Below are 12,577 nucleotides of genomic sequence, written 5' to 3'. Positions count from 1 at the left end.
TTGATTCCTTCCAAAATGATTTTAATTGCATTTTCTTCAACGGGCTTTCTTTTAAGTACTGTGGTTTGGTGTTATTATTTACTAATTCACGTGATTACTGATTGAGAATTATAAGGAGATGATTACTATGTCGATAGTTGTATCTGTTTATTGAATCAATGATTACTTATTTTCCTATTTATTGATTACTAGAAAAACACCGCTTAAGCCAGAGCTCTTTATTTGTTTAGTGTGATTAATGAGATGCATTCATTGTATTAATTTACTGTCACTGTACTAATTTATTGTTACCATTTGATTTTACTGTTACTGCTACGAATTTTACTGATATTGACACTATTATTGATTCACTGTCACTGTTACTGCTATTGATTCACTATTTAATAGTTTATTATTATTAAGCACGTGATTCCTATTATTGAGCATGTGATATAAGATACTGATTTGGTACTTATATAGAATGACTGAACATCATGCGTATACTGATTTGATAGCATTACATTGTTATGATTTTGACAGTCTTCATGGATGCTTCAGTTTTACCTATTTATATGATTTCCTTGTTGATTGGATATCATTACTACGACTTATGAATGACACATAGCTGTTAATGGGGCAAAAAAGCGCGCGCCATGGCACACAGCGCGGCGCGGCGTACCTACGGCGCCATGTTCATGGCGAGGCGCATGTGTTTAAAATAGCGCGCGCTATTTGCGCCACATGTGAGCTATGTCGCATTGCGCACGACGCAAAATAGCGCGCCAAATTGTTTTTAAATTTTGGTATGCTTATGAATATTTTTTATACTGCTCGGTACCGCTAGTTAACATGCTCTGTACCGCTCGGTACAGCTCGGTACAACTAGGTACACGCTCGGTACTGCTAGGTACACGCTCGGTACCGCTAGGTACACCCTCGGTATCGCTAAGTACATGCATGATACCGCTCGGTACCGCTCGGTACCGCTCAGTACATGCTCAGTATTGCTCGGTACATGCTTTGCACCACTCGGTACAGCTCGGTACAACTAGGTACACACTCGGTACCGCTCGGTACATGCTCGGTACCACTAGTTACATGCTTTGTACCTCTCGGTACAGCTCAGTACAACTAGGTACACCCTCGGTATCGCTAAGTACATGCATGATACCACTCGGTACCGCTCAGTACATGCTCAGTACTGCTCGGTACATGCTTTGCACCACTTGGTACAGCTCGGTACAACTAGGTACACACTCGGTACCGCTCGTTACATGCTCGGTACCACTAGTTACATGCTTTGTACCACTCGGTACAGCTCTGTACAACTAGGTACACGCTCGGCGCTGCCCCCGAAAACCCCCGCAAGGGCGCTGCCCCTTGACCCCGCGACCTGACCGGGCAGGTCGAACCCCGCCAGAGGGCAGCGCCCCCTTGGACCCCTGGCAGCCCCCATATTATGTTTTTTGGACAATATTATGTTTCTTTTATCTAAATTTATTTGCTTTTAGGTGATCATAAAATGCCAGATTCAGTTCTTATAGGATTATGAAGTAGCGGTACCGAGGGTGATGAAGAGGATTATGAAGTCTTTTATTATTATGATAGCTTGTATTTCATTTTTAATAATATTTCATATTCATGCTTATTATTTTATAATTTTTATATAGCTTGCGCCATGTTCAAAATAGCGCGCGTTGCGCCGTGCGCTATGCGCCATGGCTCCAAATGGACCTTTGCGCCATGGTGCGCCATTCGCCGTTAACAGGTATGGAATGACATATGTATTGGGTTTACTGATTTATAGATTTTATTGTTTTTATACTACATTATTTTATTTGCCTCTATGCCGTATTGGTTTACTGATTAACATATTTTATCGTATTGCATGTGTTTTATCATTTCTTTATTTTATTTTCATGATCATATTGACTGCTACCATTATGAACTGAATGATTACATGCATATTGTTACTTTACAGTGCATTGAACTCAATTATAAAATTTTAGTGACTTGCTGAGCTTTTTATAGTATGCTTTTTACTGTTTCTGCACAAATATATTGAATTCAGTTGTAGTATTGCATATAATTTCTTGATAGTGATTCCATATGTATATGATGTTTTGATCAAAAGAAGTTGCGTTTGCTAGTATTTCATTATTGAAAGAAATTATATAGTTCAGGTTGTTATAACTAAAAAGATAAAATAAATATTCCTCCAAATTAGATTCTAGGTTTTGTAGGTGGATTGGGTGTGGATGTTGGGTTTCGGTTTGAGGGGGGAAGTCGGAGAAGCATGTTTGATTATGAGTAGCATTGGTGAGTAAATGGAGACGCTTAGGAGGATTGTAGGATGTAGGTTAGACGAGATGGGTTGATCAACAACACGAGGTATTTGGATTGTAGGTTGATAGGGTGATGACAAATGTGATAAAGGAAATGGAAGTCGATGATGTGCGTGCAAGAGAGTTGAGAGGGGCTAGGGTGCGGTTCTAGGAAGCGTTTTGAGAAGAGTTGGGTAGAGGCGGGGTATCACGAATGAGAGGGAGAGGTGTAGGAGGATTGGTGGCTACGAGCTGGGCTTGACACGACAGAATGGGGAGATTGACAGTGCTAGTGATTGGGGTTGTTAGGTGGTAGGATAATGATAGAGGAGATGGTGGAAATAGGGGCCTCATAATGATGTGCGTGCATAAGTTTAGAGGAGCTTGGTTGCAGAGCTGAGAAGGGTTTTAAGAAGAGCTAGAGAGAGACGGAGAGGGGTTGGGGTGTGGAAATGGGAAGGGTTTTGAGAAGAGCTAGGGGGAGAGAAAGAATCACGAATGAGAGGGATAAGGGGATCAATGGGTGCAGCTTGGGCTCAATGGAATGGGGATATTAGTAGTGCTAGGGATCGAGGTCATCGACTAGTAGGACGTTGATAGAGGAGATGAAGGAAATGGGGGCCTTGAGACGATGTGGGTGTAAGAGTTTGAGAGGGCTTAGGGTGTGGTGCTAGGAAGGGTTTCAAGATGAGTTGGGTAGAGATGGTGAATCTCAAATGAGAGGGAGAGGTTTTAGTTTTTTATTTTAACTTTGTTGACGCAACAGGGATAAAAGTCAATTAAGCGCGACGTCGAACAAGGTAGGAAGACGAGAATTACGAGTTTTTGAAAATATGTGGATTTGAACATTTGATTTGAGTTATTTTTATTTTTTTAAATAATAATAATAGTAATAATAATAATAAGAATAATAATAATAATAATAATGAATATATGAATTAAAAATATGCATATGAATTTTCATACAATTTATCGTTTCTTGTGCGTATTGAAATATAGGTTGTCTCATGCACGGGCAAATTTTATGCTTTGCCTTCGCGTGGTAACCTAGACAATGTGTGTCCTTTTCGATTAATTTTGATGTTATGTAAGCTTTAGCATAGTCCGTTTGCAAACAAGCGTAGTTTGGATGACTTTTGCCCAAAGTTATGTCCGTAGTTTGTCATTTTCATCTTTTTTTATCAAGTGCGTGCGAGAGGTCCTTTTTGGATAAATTCGACTTTATGGATGAGTCAGTGTAATTCATTTTGCGAATGAGTGACATTCATTTGACTTTTGAGCATCACGTCCATAGTTATCATTCTTGTTGTATTTAATCAAATCAATTGTGGTCGTCCTTTGGTGATTTCTATGCTTCAAATGTGTTGTTCTACTCTGGTATGCAAACGAGCCATGTATGGGTGTCTCTATTGCGATTGAGGTGTTTCAAACTCATTTTACATGACATCATATCAGTTGGTTGTCGTTCTTGTCATACTTGCTCGAAGCAGTCATAAAACACAAACATGTGAACATCAACAACTTTAAATGGTGCTACTTCCAGTATGCATAGCATTGTACATGATGGATAGGAATGCAGCAAGAACATAGTAGTAACGTAACATACAGCTAGAATTAGCATGTATGTTTCGTATGCTGTATGTGCTACATGTTAACATAATATAGTGGATAATATGATCGTGAGCAATATGACATTACAGTCCAGATTAATACATGTAAAATAATACCTGACGATAGCTTAAAATCATAGTTGAATTCTTGTTTTTTTGAATTTCATATGAACTTGTAAAGAGAAAAATCACTGAAATTAGAGGTACGCTAACAATAGATTATCTCAAGTAAAACATGTAACACCTCACAGTACCTCTTAACAGTAAGGTAGAGTGTAACAAGAATAAACATAACATTTTCATCACTAAACATCTCATTCATATCATTACATTTCCACTTTATCTTGTATGATCCCCCAGAATAGTTCCCTCGAGCTCCTCTTTCTGATTTCTTCTGATCTTCCACCAACTGCGCCAGCTCCATAGCCTTTCCTAAGTTTCTCAGCTCCAGCACCCTAACTACTATTCGGATCTCCGATTTCAGCCCTTTCATGAAGTTCCCTTTCAGAGCTGACTCTGAAATGTGATCCAATCTGCTAGCCAAGTACTCGAACTTGTCCCGGTAGTCTGCCATGGTCCCCTCCTGAGTCAGAGCAAAGAATTGCTCATAGAAGTCTCCTCCCCCATCAGCTCGGAAACGCTCCAATAAGCAATCCTTGAACTCTCTCCAGCTCCGGATGGGCTCCCTCCTGTCACGCCACTGATACCAGGCCAAGGCCTTTCCTTCCAAACACAATCCCGCCGCCGTCAGCTTTTCTTCCTCTGTCAACCCGTTGACAGCAAAGTAACGCTCCACCTTGTAGATCCAGCCATGGCCGTCTTCACCCTCAAAGATGGGCATCTTCAACTTTCTTACCCGTGGGTCTCCCCCGTGTCCCCTAAATCCTCCATAACCTCCCATCCCTCGAAGATGAGGTGCTCCCCGACTGTCATGATCTTCCCTCCGACGATTATACCCGAACCCTTCGTCATATTCTCCTCTCCTCCCTTCAAATGCAGCCCATCGTCGATGGAATTCTTCCCTTCTCCCAATGAAATCAGCACCCCTCCGATCGTTCCCCAAACTCATCTCTTCTCTAGATAGTGGATCTAGAGGCGGCATGTCGTCCTCCCCCTAAAAGGGTTTGGATTTCCTCCTACATCATGGCCTCCAGTGGTCTCTCTTGCTTCCGATGTCGTAGGATTTTTCTTCAATTCCAACACTTTCTTCAACGTTTCTTCCATCACCACGAATTTCCCTTGTATCCTCTCATTGTTGGAGGTGATTTGAGTTTGAAAGTCAAAGAACTTTCCCTCCATATCTGATTTTAGTTGTCCGATCTCAGCTTCCAAGACCTCATCCTTCTTCCCGGCCATCGCTCTTCCCAAGAATCTCAAAGATCTTTTTCCGGGAACGAAAAATCCGCTGAAATTTCAGGATTTCAGCCGCCAATGGTCCCAAAAAACGACGTTCTGATACCAATTTGATAGGAAATACTTGAGTTCGCAAGTAACCCTAAGGTAATACTTGAGTTCGCAAGCAAACCTAGTCAAGATTAGTACGAAAACAGAAGAAAAACTGCTGTCCCAGCAAAAATACAGCAGCCACACAGCAGGTTTTGCGTCAAAACAGTGGAAATTAGGGAGGGAAAACTCAGATTTTTACTGGTAGATGCAAGAAAACAAAGTATGATACAATGTTCTTCAATTTGAGAGGAAGAACCACTCTCCAAAACTCTCTAGCAAAACCTAGAGCCCCAATCCAAGAGTAGATCTCAAAATTTCAGCAAATCTCAAGATAAAACCCAAACTCACACCCTTTCTCCTAATTAAAGCAAAAAGAATAATTAAAAATCCCTAAACAGCCCCTTAATTCAAATTTTCCCTCCTAAAGTTTAATACATTCATTGCTAGCATAACACAATTGACGCCCAATTTAATAAATAGCTTAAAAAATAGTAAAAAGTGCTAAATTAAGTATGGAACTCTGAAAAACATTATTTGTAGGAACACCATATGGCTCTAAAAAGTCAAATCATATATATAATTGTTAAGGAAAAAGTCTAATGAGCAAATTATAAATATTTCTGTAAAATGCTCAAAAGAATTGAAAAAATATGTATAAAATAGAATACTGATTGCACTACAATACCACAAAGGTAGCTCTTCAAATGGATGCAAAGCAAATCTAGAAAGTCTGGTCATACATTCATAGATAAATTATATCATACCACAATTCAATGGATTGTATAACTCACTCAGTTAATTGCATGTACGCTTATGGATATTATGGTGGATCTTTACACAGGACTACACAAGTTGGTTTCACAATCTTCTCGTCTTAGAAATAATGTTGTCGTTGACATTGGATTACATGAACTACACAATCAAAAAAGTCTAGATAAAGGTGGCTTGTATTAGAATTCTCCAATTTGGCTTCTTTATCCTAACCCAAGTACCCAACCCACACTATACATGGTATTGTCTGCTTTTGCATAGATAGTCCCATGCTAGGTTGAACCTCATAGTTCTACTCTTTTGGTGTAACTTCCTAGTTGATCACCGATTCTATAATGCTTTATTATGAGCACACTTAATTATGGTGTTTTCAGAAAAAAAATTCTGATAATTCCAGCAGATGTCTCACTTATTTGGTCAAAACCTTTACTTATATAGTATAGTATCATTTTATTTCATTTTGATGTGAGTTTGGATTTATTATCTCATACATTCATTGGTCAATTGTATCATAGCACAATTCAATGGATCATACTACTCACTCTCAATTAATTGCATGTATAATAGTGGATATTATGGTGGATCCTTACATAGGACTACACAAGTGGGTTTCACAATCCTCCCACAGAAATAATGTTGTTCTTGACATTGCATTACATGAACAACTCAATCAAACAAGTCCAGATAAAAAAAATTGGCTTATATTAGACTCCTCCAACGTGGCTTCTTTATCATAACCCAATCCACACTATAGGTGGTGTTGTCTGCTTTTGCATAACTAATCTCATATTAGGTTGAGCCGCATAGTTTTACCTTTTTTGGCATGACTTTCTAGGAGATCACTAATTGTATAGTGCTCTATTATGAACATACTTAATTTTGGAGTTTCCAGAAATTTTTTGCCTATTATTACAGAGGGCGTCTGACTTATTTGGTCTTACCCTTTACTTAGATAGTCTAGTATCATTTCCTCTCCTTTTGATGTGAGTCTTGGGGACTATCAAGAGCTATTCCTTACCATGACCCCAGCCCAATGATCACACCTTACTCTATTTGGATTCAGGGTGTCACAAGCTTACTAGCTTTTACTTGGTTAATCTCTAAATCAAACTTTGTACTGGAGGAGTTGAGATTTTGATACTACTTGTAATTATCCAAGTGACATTATGTGAGCTATTATCCGTTTTGGTCCAGCACGTCACTGCGAGATGATTATGGTACCAGAGATTGAGGAGGGAGAGGGCATGAATTGGACTTTTTGAAAAACTTAGTTTATTTTGAAATAATTATATAATAAATATAAGTTCATCTAATTTAAGCTTCCAAACATAAATTTATTGATGTTGCGTGATTGTTGGGGTGATCATTCTTTATTTTTTCTTTTTTTACTAAATTGTTTTCAGTTAAATTCATTTAATCGAGTTATCATTCTTTATTCTTTTTTTTCTTCTGTAGGCCGGGTTCTGAAGAAGTTCAGGAAAAAACCAAGAAATTGGGTGCGGATTTGCTGTATACCGAAAGCCAACTTTCAGCGAAGAATTTTAAGAGTCTTCTGGTACAATGTCCTTCAGTTTGAGCTAGAAATAGTTCGAATCTTTACCAGATGTGTTTTTTATTGATTCAGCATGCTGTTTTGCCCAAAGAATGTCTATTTTTTTCCTTGACTCATTTCTGTAGGAGTTTTTTGCCATATATATGTATGAATTCTCATGCATGTATTAATCATTAGATAACCAGCATCTTGCGTCATTTACTTCTATATCGATATGTTTAGGGTGATATACCAGAACCTCTTCTTGGATTTAATTGCATTGGGGGAGATTCTGCTTCTTTGGTCCTCAAATTCTTACGGTAATTTCTGGCTTGCATGTATCTGAACTAGAAATGATACCAACTTACCTGATATTCGTTTGTTGTCTGATTAAAAGATTTAATTTTTCAGGCTGGGAGGCACCATGGTGACTTATGGGGGCATGGCAAAGAAACCCGTCACTGTTTCGACTTCCTCATTCATATTTAAGGTGAATTCTGCAATGACTTATTTCAGGCCTGCTTGGTGAACTTAGATTATGGAACCTGATTTTAATTTCTTTTGCCTTTGTTATACTAGTCTATTGAGAAAATGGCGCCATGAATTCGCTAATGCATAGACATTTGCAACTAAGAGTGGGATTTCTTGTCAATACGTATTTCTTTCAAGAAGGCTAATTCTATTCGAAACTATTTAAAACAAATACTGATGTAGGAGGACAGTGGGAGGAGGATGATTTGGTCTAAGAAGTTATAAATTTGTTGACATCACATTGATGTTGGGAGGCTCAATGACTTTTTTCATGATTGGGTGTCTGTAGTTCTCTAATGCTATATGGTTCCTTCCTAGGACTTATCCTTCTTCTGTGGTTCTCTCTTCACTGTCTTCAGTTAACCTAGCTTTTGCAACTTTCTGCAGTTTATGCGATCACCTTTGGAGATTTTTGTTTTCTATTTGCGGCTAGGCTCTAGCGGTGTTCTTTCCCTTGCTACTTGGCGATATTCTACGTATGCAATCAATGGCTTCATTTGGGATAGAGAATTCTAGTTTCATCTATTCTTGGGCCTTGGGAGTTTTCCGCCATTCTATAGGGTTTTGTTCGATGCTAGCAATTGATTCTTCTCTGATTTTTTGGTTTCTGCCATGATTGTTGGATGAAGAATTCTATTAGACTTTGTAATTATAAATATGGATCTTAGATGTCTTCAAAAGCATGATTGATACTTGAATAAAATTCTAGTTGGATGTATTATTCTTTGTACTTTTGGGAGTCAATTCCTTGATTAAGCTAGAGACTTGAATATTTTCAGAAGTTGTCTCGTATAACATAGGGCTTGCTTTTATTGAATTAATTCCCATTACTTTTTCCTTCAAAATTTCGATTTGTAAGTTTGATTGGCTTTAATCAAATTCAATAGAATTTAGTTTTTAGCAGTTTAGTATATTTCATATATTTCACATGATTTTCTTGATTATGAATTTCTTCATGTTATTTCTAATAGAATGTTATTGGCACGTTTAAATTGATTTTCCTTTCATTTTCATTTTCAAATGCAAACATTTGTTTAAAGATTGAGAATTTATGGCCTGTGAATAATATGTTAGATGATGTTCTGAATTTCATTATAGATATGCATTATAAACACAATATAACTACCCTCCTACTTGAAATTCATTTTGGATCAACCCAATTTAGGCTAACTGGTTTAGTGAATTGAGTGGTGACCCTCTTTCTTTTTCAATAAATTTTTAGGAAGCACATCATAATCATTGCACTTCATCTTGAGATCTTCGCAGTGATGTAGTTATAGCCATTACATTGAAATCTTCAATCATAGAGAGTTTATTTTGCTTAGTTATTTGAGAACTTTGATCACATAGATAAGAGAGTCATCTCACTTTTGAGTAAATCTATTTAACAAATTTCCAACTGCATTGTGTATGGTCTTTTATTTTCAGGCATTAGGGTGTTCTATAACCATGACATGGTCATGGAATTTGTGTTGTGCCTTGGAAGCAAAAACAACGATAGAACGATAGAAAATATGTAGGAATACTTAGAATAGTGGCTAATTGAATTTTCCTAAGTTTTAAATTTTATAACACTACAGCTTATAAATAATCTACTGTAAGAAAGGGGCAGTCCTGATTCTTCTAAGAGATGGCTAAGGCGTGAATAGCTTTGGATGGGGGCTTTGGCAGTGGACTGAAATAAGAAATTTTATAAATTATAGGACTTTAAAAAGCTTAAACGAGAAAAAAATAGAGAAAGGAAAGAAGAAGGAAGCAAGGAGTGCTGCACAAAGGCGGGCCTCAAGGCGAGCCTCATATTGCACAATTTTAAACCATGAAATAAAAAATAAGGAAATTTGACAGAAGGAGAATCTAATTATTGTGGCGAGATACTCAACTTTTAATATAAGGGTCAAATGATTTATATGACTAAAGTTTGCACATTTTATGGCTTTTCTGAGCTATTATGATTGCATTTATAGAAATTTTGCATATTGAACACTCTAAAGTCATCTAAAAACACCAAAAAGTTTTAATGCATATTATGCACAATAGTTGACCATTGATTCAAATATTTCATGTTAACCCTCATCAAAATTAAGCATAAGACTATTTAATGACATATGATGCATAAATGAGTATGTTATATGTATCATGTTTAATCAAGTGTCATAGAGTTGATTAGTCCAACCTTTATCAAGGGGACTTTGATACAAATGGGTCGGAGATAATAAGTCTGATATGATATTTTGAAAAGTATTGAATATTAAGAATGAATACAAGAATGAAAGCAAAAAAATATTGTCAATTTCATTTTCTTGCAACAATTATGTTTGTTACTTCTACTTGTTCCTTCACACAATTGATTTATCTCCTTCATTGAATATCGTTTAGTGCACTAAGCTAATATTACTATTGAGTGAAAATGCTTATTATAGTTCATATAATCATCATGCCATTTTATATAATTTTATGTCAGAATTGTTACCGCACAGAGCTATTCGTGCATTTGGTGCTATATCATGAGTTTAGTAAAAGGGAAGTGACATGTGAAATAGTGGACATTTGACTAGTTTTGCATTGCATAGGACATTTTTGAGTGTTATAAAAGATGTATATGATGTAAATTATAGACTTTTGGGTACATATGAATTTATATTGGATGTTATTTTAGAAGCTCTGCTCTTGATTTGAAGATTTTATGTATATAGGTTTCCATTTCAATTCAACGATGGAATTAGTAGATGTTTGTTTAATACTTTGTTAATTTTGGGATGATAGTGTCAAAGTATTTTTCATTCGTCCGATCCATATGAGTTAAATCAGGATGGATGTGGTGAGAATCATGCCTGTCTAGGTTGTCCGCTTCTATTACAAGCCATGATTACCTGAAAAGTGTAAAGATGGGCACGTGACATGTTGCCTAGCTAATCGACTTTTACGTGGATCAAGTATTTCGGGCGAGTCCTCGAGGCCTTGTATATAGGGAGACTTTGTGAAGGTTAATCCTTTGGACATAATGGTGAGTCTGTTGGATAGGATTTAGGCCTCTAGAAGCGGAAGGGCAACTCCTTTTGGGTGGAAGAGGTTCTGGTTTGAGGAATATCCATGCTTCAAAGATCATAGCTTTTGCCTTTTGAGTATTGTGCTTATTGTAGCTTGATTGGGGTTTTTTTTGGTGGCTAAGTAGCCTTGATTTTTTTTTTGGGGGGGGGGGGGGGGGGGGGGGGTGGTTGATGAACGGTTCATGCCAAGATGAATGGTGCTTAAGACTTGGGTGAACCTGGGCAAGTGCTGTTGGGAGGTCTGCTTGAGGCGTCGACTCCTTAGTTTGTCCTGCCTGGGTGAGTTATTGTGTCACTGTCTTGTTGGTAGAGTGATTGTGGCTTTGCGGAATAATATTGACCAGCTAGTTGGTCAATAGCCTCTTGTGGCAAGTGGTTCTCCTTTGAGGTGGGATCATTAGGTGAGTATCCCAGTGAAAACTTGTTAGATGCTTATGAAGCACCTGTATGGGCATATATGTGTATACAAAAACTATCAAGTTCATTTTAAACATTTACGTGATAGTTTTATAAATAAATAAGATTTTGTGGGTAATCAGATAAATATTTTTATTTTTTATGATAATTTTCTTCCAGGAGATGATGAATCTATTTATACATATGGCAGGATATTGCTTTACGAGGTTTTTGGCTGCAAAAGTTGATGACTAGCGACAGGACTATGGTTTGCAGGCCAAAGATAGATTATCTCTTGAGATTGGTCCAAGACGGCAAATTAAAATATGAGTAAGTTGTTGTTGTTTTTTTTTTTTACTTGTTGCCAGCGCAGAATAGACTTTATTTATGCAAGATGAATAAAAAGTACATTTTATGCAGGATGGAACTTGTTCCTTTCAGTGATTTCAATATTGCACTCGATAAGGCAATGGGGAAGCTTGGCAGTCAACCTAAACAGGTAATCAGATTCTAACGTCGTCAGCCTCCTTTGATCTGTAAGCCCCTATGCATGCATAACTCATCAGCCTATTGGTGTCAGAGGTTTGTTGGTGTTATAGAATGCATGATCCGCTCCAGTAGTTAAAGGCTAAGTTATGGAAAATCAAACATAAAAATACATTTGGATAATGAATATAAACATGGAAATGTTTTTTCTCATCAAACCCTTTCTTTCAGTTTCACAATCTTTGTTAATCGATTTGTCAAACAAATAATTTTGAAGTTTTTGTTCTCCACATGTTCTGACACATGTGATTGTTATCTATGATGTTTTGCTATGGGGAATATATATATGAAATATGTCTGTTGTTAAAAATATAGGACAACATGATGCATACAGTTACCGTTATATAATAATAAATTTTATTCTTTTAGAAAAAATAAAAAACAAATAATAGTATA

General features: G+C 37.1%; 1 protein-coding gene across 1 annotated transcript in view; it reads left to right on the top strand.

Moving 5' to 3' along the window:
- The window catches only part of LOC110092815 (enoyl-[acyl-carrier-protein] reductase, mitochondrial), a 43,849-nt gene extending 31,601 nt beyond the window's left edge, over nt 1–12,248 (top strand). Inside the window, exons 6-10 of the mRNA XM_028695679.1 lie at nt 7,586–7,685; nt 7,905–7,981; nt 8,073–8,151; nt 11,847–11,965; nt 12,056–12,248. Of these exons, the coding sequence (XP_028551512.1) occupies nt 7,586–7,685; nt 7,905–7,981; nt 8,073–8,151; nt 11,847–11,965; nt 12,056–12,149 (469 nt within the window). The 3' untranslated portion in view covers nt 12,150–12,248. The remainder of the gene's footprint in view (nt 1–7,585; nt 7,686–7,904; nt 7,982–8,072; nt 8,152–11,846; nt 11,966–12,055) is intronic.
- The last annotated feature ends 329 nt before the right edge of the window (nt 12,249–12,577 follow it).

Source organism: Dendrobium catenatum, unplaced genomic scaffold (assembly GCF_001605985.2).
Source record: "Dendrobium catenatum unplaced genomic scaffold, ASM160598v2 fragScaff_scaffold_665, whole genome shotgun sequence".
Lineage (NCBI taxonomy): Eukaryota > Viridiplantae > Streptophyta > Magnoliopsida > Asparagales > Orchidaceae > Dendrobium > Dendrobium catenatum.
This window is presented reverse-complemented; position numbering and strand designations above follow the sequence as displayed.